The 16205-nt window shown below is 41.0% G+C and overlaps 1 protein-coding gene across 9 annotated transcripts in view; it reads right to left on the reverse strand.

Annotated features, from left to right (window-relative positions):
- Positions 1-6670: 6670 nt before the first annotated feature.
- Positions 6671-16205, reverse strand: part of MYLK (myosin light chain kinase) — a 186959-nt gene continuing 177424 nt past the window's right edge. For 6 of the 9 annotated variants that reach the window (XM_021709465.1, XM_021709469.1, XM_021709467.1 and 3 more), the window contains 3 exons: positions 13532-13661; positions 11950-12081; positions 8434-8743 (listed from right to left, as the gene is read on the reverse strand). In XM_021709465.1, coding sequence (XP_021565140.1) covers positions 8493-8743; positions 11950-12081; positions 13532-13661 — 513 coding nt within the window. In that variant the 3' untranslated portion in view covers positions 8434-8492. Of the gene's footprint in view, positions 8744-11949; positions 12082-13531; positions 14423-16205 lie in introns of those variants that run through there. The other 3 variants (XM_021709472.1, XM_021709471.1, XM_008051813.2) reach the window with 3 other exon arrangements.

Here is a 16205-nt window from a genome sequence, read left to right on the forward strand (position 1 = left end):
GGCTCACACACACCTGTAGTCCCAGCACTTCGGGAAGCAGAGGTGAGAGGATTGTCTGAGCCCAGAGGTTCAAGACCAGCCCGGGCAACTTGGCAAGACCTTGTCTCCACAATAAATCCCAAAATAAAAAAAACTAGCCTAGTGTGGTGGCATGCACCTGTAGTTCCAGCTACTAGGAAAGCTGAGACCAAAGGATCGCCTGAGCCCAGCAGGCTGAGGCTGTGGTGGCAGTGAATGTGCCACTGCACTCCAGCCTGGGAGACAGAGTGAGACTCCGACTCAAAAAAAAAAAAAAAATCAGCCAGGTGTGGTGGCAGGTCCCTGTAGTCCCAGCAACTCTGGAGGCTGAGGTGGGAGGATTACCTGAGCCCAGGAGTTCGAGGTTAGAGTGAGCTATGATCACATCACTGCACTTCAGCCTGGGTGACAGAGTAAGACTCTGTCTCTAAAAATAAAATGAAAGATCCCCTTTTCTATCAGAATTGATGAAGAAACTGTCAGCTGGCCATGTGGATCAGAGGAGGAGATGAGGGGGAAGTCCAGTTTCCCTTGTTTGCAGAATCACCTTGCTCTTTGATGCTTTCTCTCTTGCAGACACTTGCAAAGTGTAAAAAAACTAAAACTTAAAATTCATTGCCAATTAGTCTACCTCAAAAAAATTTTTGTTTGTATTTTTTTTTTTTTTAGTCAAAATTTCACTCTGTCACCCAGGCTAGAGTGCAGTGGCACTCTCACCCTAACACAGCCTCATCCTGCTGGGCTCAGGCAAGCCTTCCACCTCAGCCTCCTGAGTAGCTGAGATTATAGGTGCGTGCCACCATGCCAGGCTAATTTTTTGATTTATTGTAGAGATGAGGTCTCACTAAATTTCCCAGGCTGCTCTGAAACCCCTGGGCTCAAGCAATCCTCTTGCCTCAGCCTCCCAAAGTGTTGGGTTTACAGGCGTGAGTCACCGTGCCCAGCCTTCAAAATTGTGTGGACAACTCAAGTATCCCCCTCTCATTCTTTGCTTTGGTGAGTTTATGCCTTTTGTTCCTTGCGTTTTCATGAGGATTTGGGAAAGATGGGAGATAATGCAGGTGTTCAATCTGCCTCGCATAACCAGTTGTCTCAACAGCTAACATAGAAACAGTCACTCTTCTTCTTAGTACTCAATTTTGTGGCTTTATGTAATACCTAATCAAATTATGTAATTACAGTGACAAGTACAACAGACATAAATAAGTTTAAGAACAAATCTGTTTTGACTCTTGGTAAATATGCAACTCAGTGGGAACAGAAGTACGTGGGCATTAGTTAATTTATTTTACAGAAAGAATGAAAATTGTGGTTGAGTTGGGCAAGTTGGATTAAGTGGAGATTAGTCAACTGAGCTTCTATTTTAAATAAATGAATATAAAGCATGCATTAAGAGAGTGCATTATTGGAAGTTTAAATGATTTGGCTTCTTGAACAATCAACTTAACTTTAAAGAAGCTAATCTAGCTTTAAAAATGCCTTGAGCAAGCAAATGCCTTCCTGGGATTGGGCTGTTTTCTGCACTTTGACATGAGTAGTATTGACATGTTCAGACTGACCTCCTGGATCCTAGATCACTCTGGCAATCCCTGCTTCTGCCTTCATCTTCTTGTTGGGCTTTTGGGCTGCTTTGACCTTAAAGACCTCTGTTTGTGCTCATGAGTTGATATCTTACATTCCCCCAAGGCTCACTTTCATAGGTACGTACCTCCAGCATCCAGCCTTTTGGAAAAATCTTCGGGACAAACCTACTTGTCTAATGACTTCTTCCTCTGTAAATAGTTGGTTTCAGTTTCTCTGCTGTAAATCAGTTACCCACTCTTTGCTTTCCATCTTCCAAAATTCTAATATTTTCCATCTGTCTTACCTATATTTGAAAGGTTTATAACTAAAAAACAAAACAAAACTATTATCCTTTTACTATCAGCGTCATGGAAGTTCCAAGGAGTACAGAAACACTGCTTGCCTTTAGTAATTTGTGTTCGGCCTTCTCTTTACTGTAGTAGTTTCTTACTCCCTGAAGCCTGATCTCCTGATTCCCCTTGAAAGTAGGAGCCTCAGTTTTGAGCTTTTGAGACAAATCGAGAAAGATATTACTCAACCTTTTCCTGGGACTGTTTAGCAGAGCCCTGCTTGTTCTGTGGTTAATATGCAGTAGAAACAAGTCCATTTGGGCCAGGTGTGGTGACTCATGCCCATACTCCAGCACTGTAGGAGGCTGAGAAGGGAGGCTTGCTTGAGCCCAGAAGTTTAAGACCAGCCTGGGTAACACAGCAAGACTTTATCTCTACAAAAAAAAAAATTGAAAAAAAGAAGCTGGGTGTGGTGGCACATGCCTGTAGTCCCAGGTACTTGGGAGGCTGGGTTGGAAGGATTGCTTGAGCCCAGGAGGTTGAGGCTGCAGTGAGCCATGCGTATGCCACTGTACTCCAGCCTGGGTGACATGGGGAAACCTTGATGCAAAAAAACCAAAACCAAAAACAAGTCAATGTGAATCAGCTTTTGCAAATATCAATTAAAGCTTAAGAAACTTTTTGGGATAAAGGTTAAGTGTGACTAGTTTAAAGGCAAGCAAGCTAACTCTGAGAAATTTCCTCTTGGTTGGAAAATAAGACTCATAAGGTCAGATGAGCTTTTCTCTTTTGACTATGAAGAAGAGTATTTAGGGACTGGGAGTTAAAACTTTTCATTAGAACAAGAGGGCAATTGTAACATTTCTTAAACTTACAGCAATCGATTTTGTTTAATTGTATGGCACTTTCAGTTTCAAAGATCCTTTTTTGAGAAGTGGGTGGAACTTAAAATAATTCTGACCATCATTAGTGCAATTGTTGGTGCTGGTGCAGGATTTGTTCCAGGACTCCCCTGTGGATACCAAAAGCTGCGGATGCTCAAGTCCTTGCTATAAAATGGCATATGTAGTCATTTGTGTATAACCTATGCACATCCTCCCATACACTTTAAGCCATCTCTAGATTACTTATAATACCTAATGCCTACACATCATTTCTTTCCATGTATTTAACATAATACCAGGTACACAGCAAATTCAAGTTTACTTCTTGGAACTTTGTGGGAATTTTTTCCCTAATATTTTTGATCAGCTAATATTTTTGATTCCCTAATATTTTTGTTTGAGTTGCCCTGGGTTTGGAACCTGCAGATACAGAGGCCAACTGTATACAAGGTCTATAATTAAGTTTGTTAACTCATCCCAGAAAACATGCTAGACATCTCATTGCTGAATATCATTATAGTCACCTTCAAAGTACTCCCCTTGGGAAGCTGTGCACTGATGCCAGTGCCTAGTCCACCCATCAAAGCAATTTTGGAACTCTTTTTCTGGAATGGCCATCAGAGTTGCTATCACAAGGATGTCGGAGTTTGAATTAGAGCAATAAACAAACATTAAATTTCTTGTTAAACTTGGCAAGAGTGGATGTGAAATCAGGCACATGTTAGTTCAAGTTTATGGGGATAATGCCATGAAGAAAACAGCAGTGTAAAAATGGATTAGATGTTTTTCTGAGGGAAGAGAAATCATCACTGATTAAGAGAGGCCAGGACAGCCAGTAGCAGAACTGATGAAAACATTGCAAAAATTCATCTAATCGTGTATCAAAATCATCACCTCAGCCTCCCAAAGGCGCGAGATTACAAGCTGAACCACTGAGCCCGGCGATATTCAGCACTTTTTAAAGGATGAGTTCACGAATGTAATTGTCATTCCTTGTATAACTTTTTCATATATTTGTTTTCTTTCTGCAGAAATATAATCAGTTCCTTGAGGGTGGAGACTGTTTCTGACACATCTTAGCATTTCTGGATGCCAGAACAGGGGCTTACCGTAAGAGTCAGGTACTGTGCATGCACTCATTTAATCTTTATATCAACCTATGAATAAGGAACTCTGGTTATCCTAATTTCATAGACAGGAAACTGAGGCACAAATTGCACAGTTATAATAAGAGGTAGATGGTAAGAGGAAGTAATTTATTTTACAGAAGGGATGAGAACTGTGATTAAGTTGGACAAGTTAGTTCCAAGGGGAACTGACTCCACTTGGCTGGTTAAGCTGCATCCTACCCAAGTGTACTGCAGAGTTTGCCTTCAGTGAACATGTCAGGTACTTTCTGGAGAGACAGATCTGGGGCTTCATGGAGTTTGTAGAACTGGTTGTATGACTGCTTGCTAATAAATGTGTAACAAACTTGGTCTGAGACTTTCACTGTAATATACTACCTGGAGCAAGGTTGTGGAGAAGCCTGATAGCTCAAGCTATCTCTTGACTATTGGAGGCTACTGATGTCTGTCCAAAAGATGTTAATAAATGTGAATGACCCAATCAATTTAGGTTAATTTGTAACCTCCTCCTTCCGTGGTTATCTCCAACTGTGAGAGATCTAGCCTGAGATAGTCAAATCAGGTCTTGTGAAAACTTAACACAGGCCTCACACAGAGATTCCTGGGGCGGAATTCTCTGACAAGAAGCCCTTCTTGCAGTGTGTGAGTATTGGGAACAAAGGTAAGGCCTATGGGCTAAAACTCCAAACAACCAATAGTTAGAAATGTAATGTTTTCTCCAAGCATTTATAGATCTTCTGAGTGTTTTGAATTCCAATGGGAAGGCAATTGTGATCAAAGCCAACTGAGGTTGAAAATGACTGTGGCTGTCAGAATGGCTCCTCCCCCCTTCCTTTTGGTTCACTGTTGAGGAAATCCTGCCTCAGCAACCCTTTCTCCCTCTCTGCATCCATCTCATATGACCCCATTGGATACTCTGAAGAAGCTCCTAGTTCCAAAGATATTGGAGAATCTTGGCCTTGTTGGTTGTCTCATATTACAAGTAGTCTGATAGTTGCTTGTGAATTGTAAGAATATTTAGGTTTTGAGGTCAGAAGCACAGACTGGTACTTTTTAAAGTCTTAAAAAAGTGAAAAATTATATATGAATATACATAATGAATTAAAAACAATACCTGAGTATTGAGTCTATATTATCTAATACAATTGATGAAACTATAGGTCATATTCTTCAGATTTTCACACAAACTTTTATTTTACTTTTATAATAATTTGAAAAGTGATGTTTATTGTTAAGATAAAATTTGGTTTCTCTTTTCTGTCTAGTTCATCCAGGATAGTGCTAATAGTGCTTTACAGAAAGTTCTAATCCATTAGAACTGTCCAAAGTGCTGTCCATCCAGTAGAGTAACCACCAGTCACTGTGACTGTTGGGCATTTGAAATGGGACTCATGCAACCGAGGAACTGAATTTTTAATTTTATTTAATTAATTTAAGTAGCCACTTGTGACAAGTAGCTACCATACTGGTCCCCACAGATCTAGAACACAGTGATAAGCTTGTATCAGGATAGTCTCGTTCAGCTGCAGTGACAAAGAACGCTAAATCTTGGTGGTTTATAAGAACAAAGGTTTATTTCTTGTTTGGGTTGTGTCCATTTTTGGTTGATTGGGGACCCAGATTGATAGAGCAGCCACCATCTCACATGCTGCCAGTCATTAATTATGGGGAACCTGGCACCCATACGTAAATGCTCTGCCCGTCTTCCAAAAATACAGAGAAGGAGGTCCCAAGGGATAAAGTAGGATTACTTGTGTTTTCCTGAAAAGTGGAGAGTTGAGTTTCTTCAGAATTCTATTATCCATTACTCCCTTGGGACTCATTAGCACAGATGTATCAAAAGCAGGTGAGGTGTGGAGTGGAAAGCAGTTTTCAAACATTTTAATAAAAAGAAAAAGACAGACATATATAAATCTACAGCTGACAACAGTCAGTATAGTATGTCTTGTTAGTTACACAAAAGAAATATCTTTTAATAAGAAGATCTGCAATGTAAGGAAAAAATCAGTGGATTGTTTTTTATATGTTGGGCTAAAATGAATGAAAGAAAGTATTGTTATTTTTCCCAGTAAAACATATATTGTACATTTTTCACTAGCAAGGAATACAAATAGCCCTTTTCTTCAAAAATAATAAATTGCTCACTAGGAACATTTGTGGATTGTGGTTGCCTTAAAAAATGAAAAAAATTAAATATTTATTAATGAACAATGGATTGTTTCTTTCCAGACGACACCACAGAATCATAAAATAATCTAACCCAACATTTAACAGCGTGTCTTAAATTCTTTCTAGACTATCCACATGTTTAAACATCTCAAGACATGGGAGACTCACCATCTGACATGTGCTAAGACCTCCTATAAAGCAAGAGTGACAGTTTCCTAATAACAAATTCTTCAATATCAAGACATGGATAAAGTACTTGACTGCCCATAACAAATTGTACCAAAGACCAATTCAAACCAAACCCTGGTTAATAACATTAGTGATGATGATGATGATTTTGTCACATATTTTTAAAAAGTCATAAATTTTAACATTTATGAGAACCTGATGCTATCTTTCTAGAATATTATGCTTCTAAACTGATGCTTGAGAGAAATTTTGAAGCAAATGTGTAAATTACGCTACCTATATAAACAAGAACTACCAAAGTCATTCTGTTTTGTAATAAAACAACTACATAAGCTAATTTGTCACATTTATGCAGCACAGCATTCGTTTTTTGTTTCCCAAATGTACTCTACAACTGGGAACATGGAAAGAAAGAGAAGTCTGAAAAGACTGAGCAAACAGCATGCATTGTGGTATCCTTTATTTAAAAACTGTGAGCTAACTACAGTTGTAGTGTTCTCATTTACCATTCTGATGGCATAATAAACCAAGAGAACATTAACACAATTTCAAGAAGGCATTAACCTGTAAACACACAAATATACCACACATGCACACACGCACACATACAACATACACACACATAAACATTATAGTCTAAATACAATTAAAGTGAAGAAAAAAGGCTTTGAATGCTATAAATCAAATAAAAACCCTTTATTATAATAAACTGTGACAATACTGTGGCTATTATGAAAAATGTTGTAACTGTTTAAAAAGCAAAAAGGAAAAAATACTGGTAATTTGGAACTAGCAGCAAAAAGCAGATAAAAATAGAATGGAAGATAACATAAGACATATTAAAATTCTAATATTGATACTGTGTAGGATTGCACTGAAGTAATTTAAAATTGGTTCTTAAGGAACTATTAAAAAGTCCCTTGAAATATTAAATTGTTGCACTTTACAAACAGTGGAAAAGAAAAAAAAGTATTTGGAATGTTACACACACACACACACACAAACATAGGAAATGTACTAGGTATATCAATTATGGTCTTTGCTCATGACCTTCAAAAAGTTGTATAAAGAAAGTATTTAAGTGCCAATGTAGTGAAAGAAAGTTAAAAATTCCTAAAGATGCAAGTCTGAGTGCATTTGTCAGAACTAAGAATGTATTTCAAGGTTGGGGGCAAGGTTGATGCACATTCAAGAAGAAAACTATGGAACCTGTAAGGTAGACCAAGTCCTTATGGAGAGCATTGAGAAGGAAGATATATTAAACCCAGACTATCTAAGGAGATTCCAAAGTACGTAGAGTTCTATAGCTCTTCATCAGTTGAAATCTGTTTCATAGTGGCCAATAAATAATTAAGACTAACTTTTTGGCAAACTGGTTTTTCCTACATTCAAACACAAAAAATCTTTACCACATGCGCAGAGCTGATATTCGATTACAGCACAAATAGGAATCCTGGTTTACGAAGAAAAGCACATTAGCAAGGATATTTTTTCATGGGTTCTTAAACAAATATCTGAAGCTGCTAGACATTTGCAGAGAGGAGATAAGTGTAGATTGCCTACTGATTTTGGAAGAAAGGAGAATTTTTTTTTTCCTAAGGAAGCCAGAGTCATCCATGAGCAGGAGACTGTCTGTCTTCAGAATCTAAGAAGCGTAATGTCCTTAAAACTGTCCAGAAAAACTGACCGGTAGAATGGGGAAGAGAAATGGAAAGTTTGAACGTCTGCAGCATACGTTGGAATAAAGTATGCCTTGTAAGTTAGAATGGCTCAACTGCTTTCATAATGAAGTGCTGCAGTATTACAGAAGACCCAGTTCTCTGGAGTCAGGGCCTGGGAGAGCAAGGCCTCCCACCTTCAGGGACCCTCTGGGCTAAGCTGTGCCTGCAGGCCCTGGATCCCTTGTCTGGGCCTTGTTTTTTATGAGTGCATTCAGCTAGGGAATTTATGACTGTGCCCAGATAAATAGTTCTTTTGGCTACTTTCTCTCTAAAATCAATTGGCCAGGCAAGTTATTGGTGATGTCCCTAAATGAAATCTAGCTGCACTAGTATCTTAAGGTGCCAGCTAATTCAAATTAATGCCCATCAGTAACGCTGCTAGGTATCAACTACTGTTGCTGAAGAATCAACCCCCAAATGACCTAACTAGATGATCTATCTCACTAGGTGTTTTTACTACCTTGAGTTTTTGGAGCTTTAGAGAAATAGTTCTTTTAATGTTACTTAGAAACAACTTTCTCTGGCTTTGTTTCACTCTTCCTCTTCTTCCTCTTCGCCTTCCCCTTCTCCTTCCTCCATGGTTTCCACAATGAGCTCCGCTGTGCAGGTGGCTTCTCCAAGACTGTTGACAGCTTTGCAGGTGTACTTGGCATCGTCATCCCCACAGACATCGCTAATAATTAGAGAGCAGTTCCCATCTTCATCGTAGTCTATCTGAAAGTGGCGGGACTCCCTGATTGACTGGTCATCTTTGAACCAGACGACCTCAGGGTCTGGGTAGCCTGCATCACAAGGAGAGGACAAGTTGCAGAAACAATTGTTTAAAATTTCTTATCAGTTCATGCAAGTAACTCCTAAGCTACTCGATTGATCAAGGGGGTCAAGTAAAAAAATTATGATGTTGGCTTTTATCATCTGTTATCTATGTTAGAATATGAGCAAGTATTATAATCTGAGATACCAAATAGAGGATTTTAAAGTTGTCCCACTTCCTACCCATGTTGGACTAACACCACATCTTAGTTTATTTTTTTTTTTTTAATAGACAAGGGCTATTGATCAGGATGGAAAGCAGTGGTGAAATCATAGCTCACTGCAGCCTTGAACTCCTGGACTCAAGTGATCGTCCCTCCTCAGCCTCCCAAGTAGCTAGGACTACAGTTGTGTACCACCATACCTGGCTAAACATCCCACCTTTAAACAGCTAGAGAGTACTGCCCCAACTGCAACTACAGTAAGTCCCCTACATACAGACAAGTTCCATTCCAAGAGCATATTTGTAAGTCCAATTATTCATAAGTTCAACAAAATTAGCCTAGGTACCCAACTAACACAATCAGCTATACCAGCTACATCACCACTGCTTTTACACTTGCTTCCGGACATCCTGGGCTTAAAATAGAGATACTGTACTACTGTATTGTACAGTAAAGTATACAAAAGTAGAATCACTTGCAAAGGATGCATGCAACATGACAATGTATGTCAGACACATGAACTAACTTATGTGATTAGACACGTGAATGTACATTTGCAACTTTGAAAGTTTGCAACCTAAAGGTTTGTATGTAGGGGACTTACTGTACAAACCTAGAGCAAAATATCTTCTTAGATGAAAATAAAATTTTTTATTGTGTGCAATAGTTTAAGTTAAATCAATTTAAATTACAAATAAGAGTCAGAACAAATGGGAAAAAGGGATCTTTTTGAGGTGATGGAAATATTCTAAAATTGGATTGCTGTAGTGGTTGTATGACTAAATATATTAAACAATAATTGAACTGTACATATAAAATGAGTGAATTTCATGGCATATAAGTTGTAACTCAATAAGACTGATAATAGCTATATAAAATGTAAGTTAGAGGATCTGATAATATTGCTAAGAAAAAGAAAGCAATATTTGTCTTAATCTAATCCAAAGCAGGTAATCTGCCTGTAGATAACTGGAAATGGACCTCACCAATTAGCCTTACTTTATGTTAGTCATGTTTATGCAAAGTTCAGCATTAAAAAATAGGAAATATACACACCCATAAAATGCACACATATTATGGGTTTTTTTTTGAGTTGGAGTCTCACTCTGTCACCCAGACTGGAGTGCAGTGGCTGCTCCCGACCACCGCAGCCTCGACCTGCTGGGCTCCAGCAATCCTTCTGCCTTAGCTTTCCAAGAAACTGAAACTACAGGTGTGCACTACCACACCCGGCTAATTTTGGATTTATTGTAGAGATGAGGTCTCGCCAAGTTGCCCAGGCGGGTCACGAACTCATGGGCTCAGGCAATCTACTCACCTCGGCCTCCCAAAGTGCTGGGATTATAGGCTGAGCCACCGAGCCCGGCCACATATTATGTATTTTTAAAAGTGTGCACACATATACACATGTGTGTCACCAACTTATACACATATATATTTAAAATATATAATATATTCCAACTAACTTGTTCTTAAATTTTGGAGCAATATTTTTACAGGAAAAAAAATTGTAGCCACAACCAGAATAAAAATTACACATAAGAAATGAAAAATTCTAACTTTTTTTCAAGTAGAATTTTGTTTTTATCAAAATAGCATCCACTTGCTTTAGTTTCTCATCAGAGCTCCCGTCAAATGGAATACACATACTGAGGAAATAATTCCAAGGAGAAAATTAAGTACAAAGATGAAAATCACTATGTTATTTTTAAAAATTAAAGAGGAAAAGGAGAGAACTTCAGAAGGCCCAAATGCAACAGTGATGGTGACAGTGACAGCATGGCTCCTATGTGTTCAGCAGAATTTCCAATCTAAGAACTTGCACATGATCAAAGGCAGCATAGCCACTTTTTAAAAAATGGATTGAAAAAAAAGAAAAAGATTATGGTAGGCAAAGCATTTACAAGGCACTTTGATAATATAAAGATGCAGGAGAAATTTTCTTTTTCCATCCCTAACTTTGGGTTATTTTACTCAAAGGACATTGTATAGTCACATTGCTGGACAATCACACAAAGCAAGAGGCACTGTGTGTTCCAACTGCTGCACTGTGTGTTGTGGCCTTGAGAAAGTTGCCTAAAAGACTCTGTGCTTTATTTGGTCAGACCAAAATGGGAGATAACCCTGCACCCTGGTTGGCAGGTGAAAGTCACAAACTGGAGGCAAAGAGCCCTGTCTTATCTTGTCCCTTCTCTTTCTAGAATGTTGCCATCTGTGGAAACTGAAACGTTGTGTGTCATCAACTTTGCTCATTTCTCAGGTGCCATGCCAAGATCCCGTTAGGACCCCGGAGCTCTGATCACTCACAGTCCTCTGGCTGCTTATTTCCTGGCAGGCAGAGAAGCAGCATGGGAAAGATGGCACAAACTGAGTGCTTTGTCCCAGGTGCTGGGATCCCAGCTGGCCTTAGTTGAAAATCTCACTGCATTCTCTGTTTGCACTTGCCAGTTCCACAACTTCCCCTTTATTCCATGACATCTCTAAAAGACTGTAAAAAATTCCCTCTTCTCACAGTTGTCACCTCACAGAATCCCCAGAGGCACTCGGTCTGATAGATGTCATCTTACAGATGAATTCCAGAGAGTTAGGCCACTGCCTGAGGTCACACAGCCTGTGGACTTCACAGCCTATGCCCTTTGTGCCTGCCTTGAGAATCTCTTGTAGGCAATTCACCAACTTGCACAGCTCATTTCACTAAGCACATTCCATAGCCAGATAAATCCATGAATAAGCCATTTTTAAACTTAAGTCTGGTGGCTGGTATATGTGGGTGAAATATCAAATGTGCCCCTGGGTAAGTCACAGAAAGGCACTTACATTCTGAAGGTGGGAGTGGGGGGTATGGCTCTTTATAGCTAGCTCCTCCAAACCCAGTTTTCCTTACACCTGGCTATTCCCAGTTGCTCCAGGCTGCACATAACTGACAACTTGCCCAGGGCGCACACACAGTAGGGGCCCCGCCATCCAGCCTCATCCCATTGATGATGAAGAGAAGGATAGCCACCACTTACCTTCAATTTTGCAGTCAAATCTAGCAGCACTTCCCTCCACAACTTCTAAATCGCGAATGGTCTTGGAGAAATAGGGTTTTACATGGGGCTTTTCCTCAGCGACAGCCTCAAGGAAAGCTTGGGACACATCTTCTATAAGGCAGAGAAGAGGACCAGGTCGTTTCTTCATTCCTTGTTTTCCTCTCTTCTAGTTTTAAAAATACTAACTTTTTAAAAAAGTTGCTATAATTTGGCAAATAATGCCAAATTATTTAGTTTAGAGAACTAAATTATAAGCATGCCTTTCTCCTGGGGACAGGCTGGCTGGTTGCCAGATGGTTTTTGGCAGAGGAGAGAACTGTGCTCAAACTGAGGAAATGTTCAGCCTCCCCCCTTTCCTTATGCTGACACATTGAGAAAGGAAATCATCTTTAAAAAGGATTTTTGGCTGCATTTCATGCTGTTTTCAGGATTCCGTTGAAGGGATCTGAGAGGGACAGAACCTCCCCAGCCATCCTGACCTTGGTGCCCCTGGCCCCCCTCCCTCTGCAGGTGCTCCCAGGAAAGGAGAAGCCAGGTCCTCGTGGCATCTTCGACTTGCCAGGAGTTCTGCTCTCCACTCTCATGCTGTCCTCATGTTGTATGTCCGTGGACCAGGCCGTGGGATTGGTCCAGGGAAAAGCTGTTAATTTGGAGGGACTTCTATATCCCCTCCCTTCCCTTCGGGCTATTTCTAGGTCATCTGGGGAATGGCAGGAGTGGCTCAGGAGGGACTAGGCCCATGTGCTTCAGATTCTGTTCCCAGCTGCAAGGAAGCTCCAGAGCAGCCAGCTACTGGCCTTGCCAATGACCCTGCCCTTGTGCAGCAAAGGGATGTAGACAGCTTCTCACCTGTAGATACAAAAAAATACCAAGCAGGGAGGGATGGAGGGTGTCTCTGGCCACATAGGGCACCTCAAGAAGAAAAGGGACTGGCCCTGTGTGCACCTGAAGCAGGTAGAGGCTGAGGCCTTCACTGAGGAGATGGATGGGGTAGCATCTCAAAGATGGCAGGCAAGTCACTAACCCTATTGGTCTCCAGGGCTCCACGAGGGGCCCTGCCCATCACTGTCTGCCAGTTCAAATGACATGATTCAGCAGCTTGAACAATGCCAAAAGAATGTGGACTGCATGAGTTAATTTTTGTTTAAAACAAAAACAAAAACAGTAGAAAAGAGAAGACTATTTAAAAATGTTACACAACAATATGTAATTTTTATTTTATTTTGCCTATCAATATACAACTATCACGTTTGTAATAAGAAAAAAGGAAGCTTTAATACAGTCATTATTCATTTTAAAACTATATGGGAAAGAATAGCTGAGGTCATCTAGTTCTATTAGACAAATAAAAACTTTCCTTCTGAAAAGAGTTAAACTTAGGGTTAAGCAATTAAAGAATAATCACTAGACTTGGCAACTGTTGTCAGGGCAACCAAAAGTATGTCTGAATTTATCCTTGTAGGACACATTAAAAAAATGAAACAAAACCAAAACCTCCAAATGCCCCTCTGTCCCCTAGCCCCTCCTTTCTCACCAGCTGGCTGGAGAGGTTCCTCCTTACCTTCAGATTCTAGTTTTTCTGCATTGAGCGGGCTGGTTGGTGACCCTGTTGAGGATTTCCTGCCACTGAGCCCTGAGATCATTGCCATAGAGGACAGTCTTCCAATGGCTCTCACAGCATTGCCCGTTTTCTGGAAGATAGACACTGGGGTTGGACTCTGGTGGTGTTCCTGGTTCCAGCTGGGCAGTACTGGGGCCTTGGAGGAGCAGAGCCTGGCCCAGGGGGTGGCAGCTGTTCCCTGGAACCAGTGCCTCCCGCGCACTGAGGTTCCGCCGGAGGAGTGAGCCCAACCTTGCTCTGCTCAGCACTATCAGCGTGTCAGAAGATGTTCAGAGAATGGAATGGGGCCTGGAACTGATGTGTGCGTTAATGTGACTAAACAAGGTCAACATGAGACAAAAACTCTTTTCATACTGTGCTTCAACTCCCATAAAAGGGATAGTTTATATAAAGCAACTGCAGGCTGAGACAGCTCCAAAGACTTATTGCTGTCTGGACTTAGTGGGGCTGTTTCTCGTAAAATAATGCCAGTGATATGGTTTTAATTGGTCAAGAGAATAGTTACTACAGATCCCACAAGTTCTGATGCAAAAAGAAGGGGGGAAATGCGGCATTCTGTTGCCCTTGGGCAAGTCACTTAACCTCTCTGAGCTTCAGTTTCCTGCTCTGTATAAGGAGGGGTTGGACAAGATGATCTCCAGGGTTCCAGTTAGCGCTGTTTATAATTCAGATACTTAAGAGATTTCCAGAAACACTCTAGCTGGCCCCAGCACAAGCCTTTGACTGGGCAGTGAAGTTCCAGAGGGGTGTTCTTCCCTGGTGTACATTCAGGCATCAGAAAGATGCATCCGATGGGAAAAAAAAAAAAAGTAACAGCATTTTGCTTTTCTGAGAATAAACTTTGGAGAGGACAGAATTTCTGCAGAAAAGGTTCAGATCTTAATGTAATTTCTTTGCATTGTGAAAATTCCATCAAGTATAGGAATTAGGTCGGGAAATTCCCAATAATGTACAATTTGTGTCTCTATTTCTTATCTTTCAATAAAGTTTTCACTCTTTTTCTAAGGTCAATGGGAATGCCTAAGAAAACTAAGGGAACCAAGTCCTTCTACCACTGCACCCAAAGCATCTTTTAGGCATCCAAATGCTATACATCTAGACAGCAGACGTCACCACAGACTGGTTACTTGTACCTTCTGAGAGAGGAAGGAAATAGCCTCTTCCTAGGCAAATGGCTTGTACTCACTCACTAGACCTCAAACTGTGCCAACAGAGGTGTTTTCCTCCTGAATTACCACACATGCTCAAGCATTTAAGCAAAGTCTCACAATTTTGGACTATCTGGAAAGCCAGTATATTTCAGCACAAAGGTTATTTTAAAGGTAAACAACTTCAGGGTGCTAAGGAATCATGCAGAAAATTATGTGTTGGCTGGGCTCGGTGGCTCAGCCGAGGCGGGTGGATTGCCTGAGTCCATGGGTTCAAGACCAGCCTGGGCAACTTCGCGAGACATCGTCTCTACAATAAATAAAAAATTAGCCAGGTGTGGTAGCATGTGCCTGTAGTTCTGGCTACTTGGAAGGCTGAGGCGGAAGGATCGCCGGAGCCCAGCAGGTCAACACTGGGGTGGCCGTGAGCATGCCACTGCATTCCAGCCTGGGCGACGGAGTGAGACTCCAACTCAAAGAAGAAAAAAAAAAAAAAAAGAAAATTATATGTCTTTTTGTGTGCACACGTGTGTGTTTGTGCATAGTTAAAGCGTAAATCTACTGCTGCAACTACATTACTTCAATGTCTGGTCCCTCCCCTTCTTGTCACAGACTATTTTCGTGCATTTTGGACAGACATCCCACATCCCACCTTGTTCTGTCCCATGGTCACCCATCTTCCCACACATAACTGTGTGATATGGGTATGCCTCTGGCTTCTGCTGCCTCAGTGAGGCTGGGTCACTTAACAGAACCCAGGAAGCCCCAGCTGGAGGTGATGAGGAGGAGGAGATGGAGGAGGAGGAGATGGTGAGAGATGACAACTGACCATGCAGAGGCACCATGGTGCAGAGGCACCATGGCCATACAGAGTATGTCCCTGCAGACTGAGGCTGATTGGCTGCCCTTCATGCTCATCTGGGAGAGGCTGTCACTGATAGCATCATTGATCTGTTGATTACACTAGGTGGTGTGGAGAGACCCAGCTCTTCCCATGAAACAGGTAACAGTACCAGCCAAACAGTAGCCCTCCCTACAGAGTCAAAGGCAGACCAGCCCACTTCCTAATCAATCCAGCTCTCAGCATCTACCCTTCTCAGCTCTCTATTTCCTTATCCAGATTGGCTTGCCCTGGGCTGGGCCTCTCTAAACTCAGAGGGTTCATTCCCAACAAGGGATAAGTTAGTTCTCTAACCACTGATTGCTGGGTAACCTTGTGCATATCAGTTTCCCTCTCTGAGCCTCTATTTCCTTGGAACGGAAACTCATTTTGTAGCTCTAGTTTTCTACAGAAAGGCTATGATTCATACACATGAATGTGTAACAGGGAATAACCATCCCACTGAGCTCATGGGCTCCCTAATTCTGACATCCGGATCAGGACTGATAGGACTGTTTTCACTTGGGTTGTGTGGAGAGAGGATGACTTTTCTCTTCTTGGTTTTATTTGATAACAAAATGACTAT

The sequence above is a fragment of the Carlito syrichta genome, unplaced genomic scaffold, assembly GCF_000164805.1.
Source record: "Carlito syrichta isolate Samal-C Ts95f unplaced genomic scaffold, Tarsius_syrichta-2.0.1 Scaffold236168, whole genome shotgun sequence".
NCBI lineage: Eukaryota > Metazoa > Chordata > Mammalia > Primates > Tarsiidae > Carlito > Carlito syrichta.